Source organism: Sus scrofa, chromosome 4 (assembly GCF_054392235.1).
Source record: "Sus scrofa isolate SSC_HxYL_T2T_F1_AM1 chromosome 4, Sscrofa_HxYL_maternal_Yorkshire_Landrace_v2.0, whole genome shotgun sequence".
Classification (NCBI taxonomy): Eukaryota; Metazoa; Chordata; class Mammalia; order Artiodactyla; family Suidae; genus Sus; species Sus scrofa.
Genome location: NC_139386.1, coordinates 33233811 through 33251494, shown reverse-complemented (window position 1 = coordinate 33251494; position 17684 = coordinate 33233811). Strand labels below are relative to the sequence as shown.

General features: G+C 31.9%; 1 protein-coding gene across 50 annotated transcripts in view; it reads left to right on the top strand.

Annotated features, from left to right (window-relative positions):
• RIMS2 (regulating synaptic membrane exocytosis 2) overlaps nucleotides 1–17684 on the top strand; it is a 617675-nt gene that overhangs the window by 375822 nt on the left and 224169 nt on the right. For 31 of the 50 annotated variants that reach the window (XM_085021919.1, XM_085021923.1, XM_085021931.1 and 28 more), the window contains 3 exons: nucleotides 492–560; nucleotides 2542–2698; nucleotides 4913–5029. In XM_085021919.1, the coding sequence (XP_084878045.1) occupies nucleotides 492–560; nucleotides 2542–2698; nucleotides 4913–5029 (343 nt within the window). Of the gene's footprint in view, nucleotides 1–491; nucleotides 561–2541; nucleotides 2699–4912; nucleotides 5030–13452; nucleotides 13519–17684 lie in introns of all 50 variants that reach the window. The other 19 variants (XM_085021928.1, XM_085021934.1, XM_085021895.1 and 16 more) reach the window with 1 other exon arrangement.

Sequence of the window (17684 nt, the reverse complement as noted above, 5' to 3'; positions counted from 1 at the left end):
GGATGTCTTAAATTATGCTTCCTCTCCATAAGTGTGAAAAATGAAGTGAGTATATTTAATTTATTAGTCATGCATATCAGAAAAAGACACTTGAATGCCTTTGAATATAACATATTGTATATATTATGAAATTTACCTAGACCCAGGGGCCTTTGTCTAAAAGCATCTAAAACTGACCTAATTTTGACTCAGCTTTTTGTCCAATAGATTTTATCAATCAGCACTGAATCCCTTACATACATTATTTAATATCATTTCAAGATTTAAGCCATTCAGGGATTTTATCATACATTTCAGGAATAATATTGTCACATAGTGGATTATACATGAAAACAGGTGTTTATGAGCTGCTAATGACTTTTCTTCTCTCTGTGTTCCTTATTCTCAAGTGTTCTATCAAAATCTTTCTTGTTTGTTTTTCCGATTGGTGAAGTTTTTGTTTGTTTTTCCTTAATCAGCATTTTAAATTATTGCTATTGTTTGCTTCATAGGGTCAAAGAGAATAAGTGATAGTGAGGTATCTGACTATGACTGTGATGATGGAATTGGTGTGGTATCAGGTAAGACCTTCACGATTATTTTATAGTAATAAGAAGGAAGTGTAACTCATTAATTACCAGTAAATATGTAGCTAGGTAGGTAGATAGATAGATAGATAAAATATGAGATACAAAGAACTTATCTCTTTATCCCAGCCCCAAAAGAGCCTTATGGAAGTTTAAACTAAAAAATTTAAGTTGCTGGAATACCTATACCAATTGTTATATCAAATATTTTTTCTGAAAGATGTCACATAAGTACTTACCAATTTTCTGTTTATAAGCTACTAAATAATGACTTCACTATAAATTTGAGAAGTGTGAGAAAAGATTAAATAATTTTGACATCGCTAACATACCCAAATATGTCAAATATTTGAATGAACTTTTTGAAATATTTTCCATTGTCTTTACGTTGATTAAGTATGAGGTACAGCTACATTTTGAAATTATGATACTGAAGTTTAAAATATTGCCTCATTTATGGTTAGAAATTTACCTGATGATTTAGTATTTTAGGTAAGTAGCTATTTTTTAATAAATTCTGAAAAAATGTTTCATAAGTATAACCAGTTTTCTCCTGAACAAAACAGGTTTTATTAGAGGTAAGATGTGCTGCAGTTCCATCAATGACTGATAATTTCTGTTGGATAGTTTTGTTAGAGTATTAATCAAATTTCATGCCACCAGTGTACTATGTTTTGAAAATTCAATGACTATCTTTTTTGCACTAGTGTAGTGCTGAACATTTTTTGCACTAAAGGTGAACAATATGGTAGTATATTAATTATTAATATTCATATTTGTTTATTTGTTTCCTATGATCTCTTGCTTGGATGTAACTAGTATTTTTTCCATGCCACTGGTGTGGCCCTAAAAAGACAAAAAGAAATTAAAAAAATTTTTTTCATACTTACATTCCATTCCTTTGTTAATTGAATTTTCAACTTCTCTTTATTAAGTATTTAGTAGCCACATCAGATTTTCTTCATCAAAAATATCTTTATCATGGTGCCATTTTTGGCACATCTCAATTCTTTTATTTTCTATTTCCAAGATGACAAAAAATTGATAATTTTATTATTTTTCATTCTGTTAAAGGAACTGTATCTTTTGATAAAAACACTTTTCAGGAATCATTCGTATTTGGATTAATACTCGGGAATAATTTTTGCTACTACAGAATAGTATTTAGAAAATCTACACAGTTCAAAGTGTTTACTCTGGGTTCATTATTTTTCACCATCATGAAACATCATTTTTTTTGGTCTCAACATTAGTATTAATTTTTTCTTCTATATAGTGAATCATTTAATAATCTACTGAGGAGAGAAGGCTGCTGTGCAATATCCTATATTTTACTATTTTGAAATCCACTGTCATTTTTGAGACATAGATTTTTCATTATACACTGTACTTTAATAATGCATTTGAAACATAGCTTTTCAAAAAGTATAATACTATAGCCCTTATTTTAATGTTTATAAAAACAGTATGGAGATAATTTCAAATCCCTTGGAATCTGTCAGAGTTTACATATTTACTTCAAATGATATCCAGAATGCTTTTTAATATTGTTTACTTCTTAGAGAAACAATAGTAGACTATGCAAATTATGAACTTTTTGTCAAGTTAATTATTTTGAATATTTATAATTGTAAAGAACTATTTGAAGCTCTTCTAGGTCATTGAAGACATGATAATGTTTTTAGAATAAACTTGAGTCTTTTATTGAAGATTATGAACTGTGTAAAAACGTTTTACTCTATCTAGCAGAATGCCTTGGATAGCGTATCTATCTGTTTGAATATTTGTCATTCCTTTTCCATTAGGTGTTTATAAAATATTATTTTTTCATAGAATTATGTTTTATCCATTATGTTTTACAATTGATATTTTCAAAGCCTTTCAACTTTACCAATATTGTATGTTTTTCAGTAAAGTAAAAAATTCAAAAGATCTTGGTATGTAGATAACTACAATCTCAATATTTTCGCTTTAGATTATCGACACAATGGTCGAGATCTTCAAAGCTCAACATTGTCAGTGCCAGAGCAAGTAATGTCGTCAAACCATTGTTCACCATCAGGGTCTCCTCACCGAGTAGATGTTATAGGAAGGACTAGATCATGGTCACCCAGTGTCCCTCCTCCACAAAGGTAAGATAGCGTACTCATTTTATTTGTAGGATGGTATTATAAGCCTGTTTGTGATAAGGTATTACTAGAAATCCCTAAGGATAAATTATTATAGAAAAAAGTTATTTAAGGAAAAATACAAATGCTTTTCAATAGTCTACATATGAGAGTAATATGAAATATGGGCTACTTTATAACTTTGGATGACTTTTATATTATTGCAAGAGTTCATAGTTATCAAGAAGATCCAACTTCCAGTCTCATATACATATTGAGCAGATCTAGTTAGACCCAACTAATTATACTAATGATATAGATATTGATAATTTAACAAATAGGAAAAAATTAACATTTGATGGGGCTTTAAAATTAAGAACAACCATGTGGAAACAAAAATGAATGTACAGGCAATGGGAAGAATTGCTTGAAAAATCAGTAACTCCAGGTCTTAGGCCTAGTGGAAAACTCTGATCAATCCTGTTAAGTACCGAAAGGCTTAATGGAATAAGAACTATGGAAATAATATGGTTCCTAACAGGAAATATGTGCAGAATTTCACATTTTATATACTTGCAATGTTTAAAGAAATTTAGAATGATAGTCTCATAGCACTTAATTTTAAATGGGTAATTGATTAGTTTTAGACTTAGAATTTTTAATTGTAATTTTAATTTTATACATGGTAATGGGCTAAGAGAACAAATTTAACTTATCTAATTTGTAACACTATTATGCACTTTAAAAATTTACTTAATTTAGAAAATTGAAGTAATTAAGAAAATCTACTATGTTTAATTTATAAACATAGTTTAAAATGTGTGAAGATGTTGAATTAACCAAATTTGTAAATGGGACTAAAATTATTAAGTCTTCTGAAAAGTAATTTCTCTAATGTGGTAGACTTATTAGCGGGATAATACAACTTGGAATCTGAAATTTGAAGTGCAAGAGAGAATGGGATTTTGAATTTGTGGCTTTAATAAATTAAACACTTCCTCATTAAGAGAAAAAAAATGTTTGAGTTTTACTGGGGATGGAATATTTGAACATGGCAATAGAAAATATGCATGTGTCTTAGATTAGATTCACCTGCATTTAATATGAAGCCCATAATAACAGGAGCTTATGGAAAAGGTTTATTCTATCGTGAAAAAGAGGCATATAAATAAACAATCCAGGCTAAGAATGGTAGCTTAAAAAATAGTCATTTATCAATTATCAAAACTTCAGTTTTTTGCTTTCTTTTTATTTATTTATTTTTGTTGTTTTTGTCTTTTTAGGGCTGCACTCACTGCATATGGAAGTTCCCAGGCTAGGGGTCGAATTGGAGCTGCAGCTGCTGCCCTACGCCACAGCCATGCCAGATCCTGCTTCTGCAACCTACAGCACAGCTTAGGGCAACACCAGATCCTTAACCCACTGAGCAAGGCTAGGGATCGAACCCACATCCTCATGGATACTCCTTGGGTTTGTAACCACTGAGCCCCAGCGGGAACTCCCTAAAAACTTTAGTTTAGATTTTAAAAAGCAAATAACAATCATCCCTAAAATAACATCCACCAATACATTATCTATAAGCAACATGCTGAACTCATTTTCTCCATCACATTCCTCCTCCTGTATTTCATATCTCATTATCATTACTCTATACTTGGGAGTCATCCATTAATGGTTTTGATATTTTTTATCTCTGTACCCACTGATATTAACTTAATTTTATGTCTTATCTTTGTTACAGCAGCGATCTCCTAACTTTAGTGTCAACCTCTGGGTGAAATTTTATCTTTAGCCAGAGATGCAGTTAGTTAAAAGAAAACAAAAACTTGGACTTGACATTACAGTGGTTTTTATCTTTTTCTGCTATCTTTATTGATAAACTATTTCTTTCTTTCTTTTTTTTTTTTTTTTTTTTTTTGTCTTTTTGCCTTTTCTTGAGCTGCTCCTGCGGCATATGGAGGTTCCCAGGCTAGGGGTCGAATCGGAGCTGTAGCCGCCAGCCTACACCAAAGCCACAGCAACACGGGACCAAGCCATGTCTACAAACTACACCACAGCTCAGGGCAACACTGGATCGTTAACCCACTGAGCAAAGGCAGGGATTGAATCCGCAACCTCATGGTTCCTAGTCGGATTCGTTAACCACTGCGCCACGATGGGAACTCCTTGATAAACTATTTCTTAGTGTAGTATGTAGTTATGGTTTATTAAGGTATTTAATGGCCCTTGCTATTTCAGTCGGAATGTGGAACAGGGACTTCGAGGGACACGCTCTACTACAGGCCATTATAACACAATTAGCCGAATGGATAGACATCGTGTCATGGATGACCACTATTCTCCAGATAGAGACAGGTAAACATGATTAAATACTGTTAGACCTTATAATTTATTGCTGCCTTCAGGAAGAAGATATTACCATAAAATATTTTCATCCCAAACTTGGGTATTTCTTATCTTAGTTTCTAAAACCGTATGCTTCCTTTACAATGACTACATTGATTCTTATGACCATCACATCATTAAAAAAAAGAAATTAAAGAAACAAAACCAGCATTTTCTTTGGTAAGAAAAAAAATTCATCTTGCTCTTGCAGTTTTGATGTTTTGTTAAATTAAGCCAGTTAAGTAAGTGAATTTGCACGCAAGGTTACAATGAGACTCATAATGAAAACAAGTTGTTTTATTATTTTTATCTTATAATGAGTTATTACATAGAAAAATACTTTTGTGAGAAAATAAATTTAAAGTATTTTACAGTCATCAGGGAAACCAGTGTAACTTTATATATAAAAGTGTTGAGACAAGACTGGTTTGTTTATAAAACTCATAAACACTGATTCATGAAGAGGTTTTTCCTCATGGCTTTCAGTCAACCTTTTACGCATCTTAAAGAATTATGCTTGTTGACCTCTGTACTTAGAAGAATTCTCTGAATTTGCTCCATTAAAAATGATATAACTTAGAAGAAATATGGTATGTTTTAATACATAAATTACCACTAATTTTTTTAAGTTAAGCAGATTGATTAACCTCTACTTCATGGATTGATTATATATATTAATGAAAAATACTGTATTTTCCTCAAACTATCAAATGGATTTAAGACAAGGATTAGGAAAGAAAGTTTAATTTACTATTCAGAGACTATTATAATAAAATAACAAGCAAACTCAGAAGTCTTCGTATGCATCTTAAACTAATTTCAGTAAAAACACTTGGAGGGTTTTAAATCAACTGATATGAAAATTTGCTGTCAATCTTTATAAATTTAATTGTTTTGTCTAAATCTAGGGTTATACTCAATTCGTGCTTATAATTTCATTGTGTTGGAGTACGCTTTTCCAGAAGAAAAGATAGGGAATATCTTAGTCTTCAGTAGTATCAAACAAGAATTGGCTTTTGTGTCTGAGGTCTTAAGAAGAAAGAAATTATTAAATTAGTATCTTTATTAGTGTTAAATGAAAGGTAATGTCTCTTTATTTGATTTTTTTCATAGTGGTTTATGTCTTTAGGGGTAATTGTAGGCATGCTACCTATATAAATTGATGTTCATCAAGTACAATAATAGTGAACGAAAGGTAATTATGTTGTATGGTTAGGAGTTGGAAGGATCATATTAGGGTAGCTGAATGAGTTTTTTGTTTCCTAATAGAACTTTAATGAGTTTGATAATTTCTGGAAATTATTTATATAGTGATCCATACATTCCTTCTTCATTGAAGTGTTGTTAAGGAAATGATGAGGGAGAAAAGTCTGAAATGACTTTAAATCTTTCAAGTTTATGGAATAGACTTGGTATTTTTTCTGAAGGCAGTGTAGTCTAAGTCTTATAGAGAACAACAGACTAAATTAAAGTAAACCTATACAATTATACTTACAAACAAAAATACTCACTGTCATATTAATTGCATAATATTTTCTTAATATTTTAAGGCAAATAACTTTTGGGTTAATGACCAAAAAAAAAAAAAAAAAATGCTATTAAATCCTTGGTGACTAATCTTTGGTATTAGTTAATATTTGAATTAGTCATAATTGAAATGTCATGTTTTTCTAGTTTTTACATTTATAAATCTTTTAGTTTAACAAAAATGTTCAAGTAATTCAGAAGATTTTGGGGAAATTGATCCATGTGGTTTCATTATTATTTTAAAGTACTGTAGATTACCATGTCACGATTGCTCTTACTTTTGAACTCTTTTTGAAATAAATAAAAGAATTTAATTTAAATAGGACTATAAAATAATTTCAAATATATTAATACAAATATATTGCAAGCATTATTCATTAACATGAGGAATCAAAATAAAAGCACAGAATTTCCATTATTAAACAATGGGTTCTTAATTTCTATTTTATCCTAATGTGCTAAAAGATTTTTAATAGTGGAATGCATGTGAAGACATTGTGATTTTTAGGTACTATTTAGAAGGGAAGAATACTGTAGAACTCCTACAGTGAATTTTCATGAGCAACATTTTATAGAGTCAATCAATAATTCTGTTGATTAAAAAGCCTAAGAGAACTTCCTTTGAGATAGTAAGTAAAATTTAGGCGTATTGAGTAGGTGGGGTGCACCGACCTTTCTTGTCAGTTAAGAATTAACACACTGGGCCATTATAATATTTTATAAAATGTACTCTTTTTCATAGGATTTGGAACGAAATGGCATTGAGTTTGACTTTTTAGGCTTTTTGCCATTTGCTAGCTATGTATCTTTGAGGAAACCTCTTTAACACTCGATTTCCTTTTATAAAATTAGAATATTAGTACCAACATTATAGGGGTTTTGGTAGATTAAATAACATAGCACTCTAGTTATATATTATGTACTCAAAAATATGCCTTACTCTCAACATTTTAAAAGGATCTTTTGGCTTACGAATAATTTACATTTTAATATGCTTATCAATTAATCAGAGTAAAGAGAAATCGGTCAGTTCAGCTGTTTTTTAAAAGAAGTTGTAGAGAATGTAGGACATGAGTTGGACCTAGAAAAATGGGCATGTTTAGTCAGGCAAGAACAAGAGCAAAGATTCAGAGGCAGAATACACGTGCACATCAGAAAGACCCAGGACCAGTGATGAAGGACTTGGGGACATTTTGGAAAGTTGTGAATGAAGATAATGGCTTTTACTTTGGCTGTATTGGGTGAGGAGTGATACTTTCTGACATTGATATTTAGTACCTGGTTCAACTTATTTGTGTAAGAAGATACAGTATTCATATACTTTTCTTATAGGTAATGTAAAAAGAATTATATATAAAAATTTGATTGGATCTTATTTCTCAGCATATCTCACTTTATTATCACTAGTCAAAATCTTACTCTGTTTTGAAAATAAAGAGGATTCATTGCAAGTAATTCAGAAACTTGGATACAGGGATATTAACTAAAAATGATTAACTGTAGTGGAAATCTTTTATCTTCCTCTCCATTCCCCCAAAACTTTTTGTATCATTGTTTCTCTGGTAAATCCTGGTAACTAGTACAACTAAGAACATAATTTTCCTGAGACAAACTATGTGACTTTAGTATTAGAACTCATTTCAAGAGCTTATTTGTTTATATGAGTTAATTTACTAGTAGAATAAGTCTAGAATACAAGACACTATTTCTGTAACATGTCAGAGATATCCTGCAATAAACCTCTTTATATCTATCCTATCCTAGAGACCAAAATATATTGGATACATTTAATTTCATAGAGTATGCTTTTAGCATAATAAGAAAGATATATAATTAATACTAGGAGAATATATATTGCTTCATAAACTATTTTCTTTTGTGCATTCAATTAATGCATTCATATTCTAAAAAGAAAAATGCCCTATTACATGGATCTGTACATTTATTAGGCAGCTATCTACCAGAAGTGCCGAAGACACTCATAACTATTTATAGTCGTTTTGATCTTTTAGTTGCCAACTATGAGAGAAAATCATCTCTGAAAGTTTGAAAATATAGAAAAATTAAATGAAGAAAAGAGAATTTACCTTATAAAAATAATATAACATTTTATTTATTATATTCAAGAATATATTTTAACATTGTTAAATCACAGTATATTTTAGGAACTATAAAATAGCATGACATTAACAATATTAAAGACACAGAGTGCAAAGTTTGGTATTAAGTTGAGACTGTTGGAAATTTAGCTTTCAAAAACTGTGGATTACTTAAGAATATTTTATTTCCTCCTTTTTGCAGTTCTTTTTTGTGTATCTGGTGGTTCCTAAAAGGGGACATTCAGGATAATTAAATATAATGGAATGATAATTCATTATAAATATAATTTTGTTTCATCCTAAAGATTATATTTCTTAGTAAGAACTAAGGTATGTCAGGAAATAGAATTAGTAATCTTGTTCTTTGAATAGAGATTTTTTTTTTATCATGGTTTGAGAATCTTTAACTTCATTTTTTCCTATTTTAAAAATTTAGTCTTTTTTTTTAGTTTTCTATTTTATTCTTTTATGGTGAAATACTGCTCTGCTCAATTTTTTAAAAAGTTTCAAACAAGTCAGATTAAATTCAATTTTTAATATAACTTACTTTGTGTATATTTAAGACAATATTTATTGCTTGGATTTTATAATGTCCATTAATTTAGGAGGAAAAGTAAATACGGTTTAATGGAGAAGTGTAAAATGTTTTTAACGTTGTTCTAAGTGGATGCAGTAAAGGACCACTGTATCTTACGTGGATTTTACAGGGCTTCCTAAAACAGTGTAATCAATTTTGTATAATATTCATAGATGCATTTTTTTTAACTTTTCATGGGGGATCATGACCACATTAGGTTAAGAGGTAGAATATCTCTATAGAAAAGTATGTAGTCAGGGCTCTCCAGAAAAGCAGAACTAGTAAGACGGATGGGTGGATATAGGAAGGTAGGTGGATAGATAGGTAGGTAGGTAGATAGAGAGAGAGAGAGAGAGAGGTAATAAAAAATTGACTCACATGATTATGGAGGTTGGAAAGTTTTACCATCTGCTCTCCGCAAGCTGGAGACCCATGAAATGGTCATATAATTCAGTCTGAGTCCAAAGGCCTCAGCACCAGGGTAGCCAGTGGTATAAATCTGTTAGAGAGCCAGAGAGTTATGAGATGTCTAGCTCAAAAGTGAGGCAGGAAAAAGGGAAGACTACCTCCTTCTTCCTACCTTTGTTCTATTCAGGTCCTCACCAGATTACCTAATGTCCACCCACATGGAGGAGGGCAGTCTACTGATTGCACTGATTCAAATGAGAATCTCATCTGGAAATACCCTTACTGACACACCCAGAAATAATGTTTAGTGTGGGCACCCCTTGGCAATTTAAATTGACATATAAAATTAACCATCACAAAAAGAGAAATGAAACAAACTGCTGCTTGATGAAGATGATTCTTGTATGTTTTCTTTGTCTTTATAGAGCTTTTTAAGGAAAATATTAAAAATTGGAGGATTATATGTATGTTCTATGAATATGAAAATTTTAACAAGCTTTGAATTTTACACATTTTTGTTACTCTTACATAATTTTCAGAGACAGTCTATTTCTTTCTAATGGAATAAATCCTGACATTACTACTCTTGGGTATTCTTCTACTCTTTGTAAAGCCAGGAATGTCTCTTTTTAATACTGTTTTCCTTGTTTTCGTATAGTAAATAGCTTTTAAATATTTTATTTACATTTCTAGAATGTTTCTATGCTTATATGAACCATTGCTCTCTTTGGAGAGTAGGTTCACCATGCAAACAATTCTGTTTTTACTATAGGTTCACTATGCAGACAATTCTGTTTTTACTTTTTAGTTCAATCCAAAATATATTTATTCAGTGACTCAGCCATTATGTACAAAGATTTAAAATAGACATCATCTTGATCTAGATAAATAGATGATCCAGCTGATTATACCAAGTAATTTATACCAACTAATTACATAATGTGCCAACTTATAGGAAACTGTGAGGCCTGAGCATAATAGGAGTAGAACAGATTGGAGAGAAAATTATTTTCTTGGATCTATTGGAAAAAGCTTCAAAGAGAAATTGAACTTTAAAGATGAGTAGAATTTTGAAAGGCAATGAGGTGCTGACAAGGAGGGAATGATGGACATTCTTGGCAGAGTGATGAGATTAACAAAGTTTGGGAGTCAGGAGAGTGTGGAATATATTTAGAGAATCGTAGGTAATCTGGTGTACCTATATAAAAAGTTGGTGTTTGGGAAAAGCGCCATAATAGATGGTGAAGATTAAAAGTAGCCTAGAACTTAAATTTATGTCACTTTAAGGAATATGTACTTTTTTTTCTAATACGGGAAGCCATCGAAGGATTTTGATCAAGGTACCAACATGATGAGCAGCATAATTTGTAAATATACTTCTGTAGACACGGTGGAGGATGGATTGGATCAGGAGAGGGTTGGGTTCTGAAGGAAGGGAGACATGATAGAAGGTTATTTCAGGGGACATGATAGGCCTGATTTAAAGTAGTGGCAGGAGAAAAGGAAAAGAAGGAGTAAATCTGAGTTACTGAGGCATTAGAACTAGGAAGGTTTATAAATATTGAGTGTGGAAAATGGAGGAGTTAAATTTTGAGATTTTAAAGCTTAGTTTATTAAATAAATATTTAAATCCTTAGTTGAAACTGGGATTACAAAAAAGGGAATAGCCGAAGTATTATATTAAATTCCAAATGGGGATTAAAGAATTATATTTGAAGCTAGAAGGGCCTTTAGAGATTATAGGGTCCTAGAGTCTAAAGAGGTGAATGAAGGACTGCTGCTGTAGGTAAGCATGAAGCCAAATTAGTAGCGTCTAGGCTTCTCACTCCCTCTGTAGCCAGAGCTTTTCTGATTTTATTAGATTCCTAAATATTGGTTTTACGTAAACTTTTGTTTGAAAAAAACAAGCAGACTTCTGCTTAAAAAAAAAGTTGGCAAACTGCTCCAGCCTCCGTATTTGCAAATGCAACACCAGATATCCAAATAGGCAAAAGTCTTGCTCAGGTCTCACAATCAGTGTGTGTTTTTCTATAAATGCTTATATGATGCTCAAGCAGCTGTGTGGAGAGCCCAGGAAGCTGCTGGAGATGTGAAACCCAAAGAAAAAATCAAGGCCAAATCAAAGGGAGAGTTTCCACTATAAAAACAAATAGTATTATCCAGAAAGAATATGTTGAAGTATAAAGAAGGTCGAGGAACAAATCTTGGGAAACTACTGCTTCTAAGGAATAAAAAGAAGTGGAATCAGCAAGTGAAATGAATAAAAGAAGCAATAAATAGGTGGAAGACCAAGCCAGTGTGTACATGTTAAGAGGCTGAATTTTGGCTTAAGAAAGCCCTGAGTTTGAAATCCACTCCTGCTCCGTACCATATGTATGTGTGCAAGCACTCACAGCCTGGTTTGTCTGTGGGAATACTAGAACCTATCTCAAAGAGTTGTTTTAAAGTATATGAGATAAAGTAGACAAAGTTTTAATGGAGCCAGGGAGAATAGTGTTTCAGAAACCAAGAGAGAGTGTCAAGAAATAGAGGTTGAAAATCAGTGTCTAAAACCATAGAGAAATGTGGTTTATATTATCTTGATGGAGATCAAGAGAAAATTAAGGGACTTTTTTAGGATTTCACAGATAATATTTACAGGATAGTTTCAAGTGAATGGTAGAGGCAAAAGTCAAATGACAGTAAGCTTTAAGCATGACTGAAAAGTGAGAAAGTGGTAGCAAGAATTTGATATGTCTAAGATATTTTACAATGGAAGGAAAGTCAGAGAGGAGAAGACAAGGTTTGTGAAGATGTCTTTTTAGGATTAAGTGCAGTTGTGGAAGAGACGGCATGAGACAAAAATGAATGAAGCAAGACCTTGTGGGAAATGGGATTTCAAGTAGAGGAATTTGTTCTTCCGTTTTTGCAGAAGAAAAGGACAAATGAAGAAATAAATACCCTGTATTTAGAGATGTTGAGAGAGTTCAGCATTGGTTTCCATTTTTTCAGAAACGTAATGATCATCTGCCTAAATTAAGTGTTTTGACATGAAAGGTTTTAAAAAATAGGAAATTTTGTATTAGTACTATAGAAAGAGAATCGATTACTGAGGGATAATAAAATTAGTGTGCTACTTTGATGGCTTATGGTAGTTATGAGGCATGAAATGTAGCAGAGCCAATGGCATGTAATAAACATATAATAAACATTGTGAATGTAAAATAGATAGCATCAAATACATTTTAAAAAATAAAATTAATAATAAAATAAAGATAATTTGAACCAGGGTGCTCATTACTAAATGGAATTTTACAAGCCCTTTTAGGTATTTTTAATTATTGATGATTGAAGAAGTAATTACCTTATAAAGTTTCTTAAGTATGATAAATATTAGAAATTGCCTCTTTTATTATTTTCATTTGAAACTTCCTGGCTATTTTTTTTTTCTCTTCTACCTTTCCTCCTAAAAAATAAGAAAGCATCTGTATTGTATAACATTTTATAGATGTGCTGAAGATGGTTAAGTGATAAGATTTTATTTTGAAATATTATTTGTTTAAATCTTAGTTTGTTACATTTTGTTGTGTTTTGTTTCAGAATACTTAGAATATTTTAACCTTTAGCACTGCCATATTACAGTGGACATTGGGAGGAAGGAACAAGCTTTCCAGTAACAATTTTCATTTGCTTCGCTTACTATCTGCTTATCTTTTTTTGAATCTCATTTAAAGAAATTAAACTATACCTTCTCATTTCTTTCCTGAGTCTCATTTATATTCTTGTTTCTGGCATGCTTGCAGTCATTTTCTTACTCTACCTCGCTCCAGATACAGTCAGACCATTGAACATCATCACAGGGATGGCAGGTATATTTTTCTTACAATTGAGTCTGTTCGTAGAATTGCATGTATCTGTCAAATTGATATGATATAATTCACTTCTGTTTCTGTTTTTTGTATATACATACGTGGTTATTGATGAAATGTAGAGATATTATCCTTATAAAATAGTAGAAAATAAAGCATATATGAACACTTTAATTGTATTTGGATGTCAAAAAGATAGCTTTCCCTAGGGCTACTATCATCTCTTTGATGATTCTAAAAATTAGTTCACCAGGAATTACATTTGACTTTATTATGTAGAGAGGTAGAATAACAGTATTATTAAAAATTAATTGCTTGAAATCAGCTATAATAAAATTTTTTTTACAAATTAAAAAAAATAATTGCAGTTGACAGCTCACCTTCCTCTGCAGAGTTCATAAATTGATATTTAGACAGCACTAGTTAATTGCACATCTTAATGACCCACTTCCCCTTCCTTTCTCCACAGTTGAGGAGTCTGTTCCTAAAAGTGCTCAGATTAAACTGAGGCTTCTGAGGCTGAACTCAGGTTTATGATTGCCTTGTTAAAGGTGGCTGTAATCTATTCATTGATCACAGTAAATGATCCTGGATCCCTGGAGAATTCTTGGGTCTGTGGGAAAATCCTTGTTCCTTTCTACTCTAACACCATTCTCCTTGTTTTGAAGGGAAATATCAATTACCTGGCATTTAACAGAAAGGAGGATTAACTTTCTAGTTAATCCTAGAAGGAGATCTAACAGGAAGAGAAGGTCTCTAAAGCTTGCAGTTTCTCAAGGCTAAATGTAGCTTGAGGGATTTGAGTCGCTTCAGTGACATTTGAGATCCTGTAGACAGAGAAAAGAATGGCAATGATAATGTGGTTGAGGTTTAAGCTATAGATAAAGAATTACGTGCTTTATTCACTCTGACTCTTGTTTCAAAGTGATTTGGGTTATGTGTGACCACTTTTATCCTATTACTTTAGTTAATTAAGAATCAATAATAAAAAAGCTTAGAAAAAAATAATTGAAACTAACAGGTAGATTCCTAAGGCTTAAAATCATTTAGGCAAATGTGGAAGGAGACATAAGAGATAGCATCAACAATAAACTCATGTTTTTGTGATGTCTGTCAGTAAGTGTAATTGAAATTTAGTGCCTTCCAGTTTATTATGTGATAGTGGTTATTGATATATTTTATTTTCTTTTATATTTCTCAGTCTCTTTTCTGTTACTTTGTTTCAATACTAAATAATTTTTACTTTTTTGTTGTTAATGTCTTTTATTTTTGTTGTTGCTGTATTACATTCTATTTTTTTATAATGTTTTTTTCCATTATAGCTGGTACATTCTATTTTTAATTGCAGTGATAACACACTTATCTTACAAAAATGTAAGAGAGTAGTTTATATAACTATCCTGATATTGGCCAAGATTTTCTTAACGAGGATGGCATAAATGAGACATTACTGGTTATAGGCTTATTCTTATGCTGGTATCTTTCCATTTAAATGTAATTAAAATCAGGTACCACATTAGTTTTTTATACTCTGCATTTTTCTTAGTTATCAATAAGTAGATTATTTCTTCATATTATTTATTCTTTTGGCAAACCAACATATGTAGAACCAGTTCTTTATCAGCTCTAGGTTGGTTATCAATTTATACTTAGAACATCAACCTCTACCTAGTTGGAAGACACATTTCTGAATGGTCTTTTGTGCCATAACTTAGTTTATGGTTAGAAAACACAATATCATTAATGTTTATATTAAAGCAAAACACAGGAAGATAAGTTTTAGAAAATGAATTATCAAATAACTTACTGTAAAATTTTCCAGCACTTAAATGATTCATATTTATTAGTCTATTGTAGACTACTCTGGAAAAATTAGATTTTGAAAGAATGAAGTTCTTTTAGTTGCTTTTAAAAATGTTATCTTTTATTATTTTCAGTTATACATAAAAAAGAATGTGTGCACTTTTCAAAGCATAGTAATAAAATAAATATCCATGAATCTACCACCCAAACTAAGAACCAGAATATACAGTTATATTTCTTGAATTTACCTGTGAGCTCCTTGCCTCTTGCACTCATATGCCTCTTTCACAGTAGTAAATACTACACAGAATTTTCACTTTAGCATTCCTTTCCTTTTTTTTTAAGTGACTTTGATCCTTTATTTCAATATGCTAACTTTCTGAGTTATTCAGTCTCTCTGACCCCCTCTTCAATCTGCTGTGAGATTCTAGGGATTGTTGAAAATATAAAAGCTCATCTAGTCATCTATCGCTTCTCCTTTATTTATTACCATAATGTCCTATACTTCATGTTTAACCCTTGTACCTTTGTATTTAATGCAGCTGAGCACATCCACCTATTACCCTTACACACTGATGTCGTCTATTGACCTCTTGGATTGCCATTTTATTCACTGAAGCATTTTATTCACTGGACCTTAGTCTTCCTCTTTGTCACAGTTCCTGCCATCAGCCTGAATGATGTTAGCCAGTGATCTATTCAGTAACCACTCACTTCCCTGACTCTCAAATTGGAGGTAGTGAACTTTATCCCCAGTTCTACTTCAGTCAGTCACTCCTATGCCATGCTCTCAATATTATCATCATTTGCCATTGTTCCACCCTTGAGATCTTTTTTTTCCTAATAAAAAAAAAGTTTAATCTTTAGACAATGTTTAAAGGTTACTTCCCATTTACAGTTATTATAAGATAGTTTGCTCTTGGACAAGAACTACACATGGTTCTTTCTTATTCTTTTATTGAGTTACTTCAAACTCACTAGTTCTTTTATCTCAATAGAGGTCTCCACTCTCTTCACCTCTTCACATTTCCCAATTAGTCTTCTCTTTTCTTAACTTACATCTTTAGAGGTTGAGTCCGTTCTCAGAAATATCCTCGATTCCCTTGCTACATTCTTCTTCTTTTACCTTTTTGACAAAGTCCAAATCTGAAATAATCTCTTTCTCTTGCCCAATGATTTTTGATCTAAATCACCCAATTCTCCCTAAATATCTACTTGAGAAAAAATAACTGGAAACTTAAATGAAAAAGCAACCTCTTTATTGAGGATTGTGAAAAGAATAAAAAGAAATTGGCACCAACCTTCTGAGTATGCAGTTTCCCAGTCTAGGTTTCAAGGTGTCATTTACAATCATGGTCTGGGATTTCCCCTTCTGTGAATAAATATATGTTAATAGTTCGAAGTAGACCATAGTCTGGCTGTATGAAATCTGGATTTTTCTGAATAGAATAAATGTAGTAAATTCAACATGGCACCCCCAGTATGTGAACAGTTAGAACCATTGGTTTCTCTAACGCAAGTTTGTAAAATGAAAAATTATGAGTGTGCTCTCTTTGAAATAGATGAATGGAAGCTTAAATAATGTTTGCTAAACTTCTTTTACATTACCTCAGGAAACTAATACTAAATAATAGTAGAAATCAAAACTTCTTTCTTCTGGCCAGATTGTGCTGACTAGTACAAAATTATCTCTGATTCATTGTGTATTTTGAAACACATTCAGCATTTAAGGAGTTCCTATCTTAGCGCAGCAGAAACAAATCCGACTAGGACATAAGGTTGCGGTTCGATCCCTGGTGTCACTCATTGGGTTAAGGATCTAGCGTTGCCATGAGCTGCAGTGTAAGTTGCAGACGCTGCTCAGAACTGATGTTGCTGTGGCTGTGGAGTAAGCTGGCAGCTGTAGTTCAATTGGACCCCTAGCCTAGGAACCTCCGTATGCTGCAGGTGTGGCCCTAAAAATTAAAAAAAAAAAAAATTAAGGAAACATATTTAGAATGGATGTCATGTTTCCATGCATCAATAGCTCTTTAAAATATATTTAAATAAATATATTTTATATTTAAAAATTTACTGCATACCCTATTTTTAAATAAATGTATCTCTTATATATAAAAATTTAGGAGTTCCTCTTGTGGCTCAGCAGGTTAAGGACCTGACTAGTATTCAAGAGGATGCAGGTTCAGTCACTCAGTGTGTTAAGGATCTTGCATTGTCAAAAGCTGCAGGCTAGGTTGCAGATGCAGCTTGGATCTGGTGTTGATGTGGCTGTGGCATAGGCTGGCAGCCGCAGCTCCAATTCAGCTCCTAGCCTGGGAACTTCCATATGCCACGGGTGCAGCCCTAAAAAGAATGAATGAATG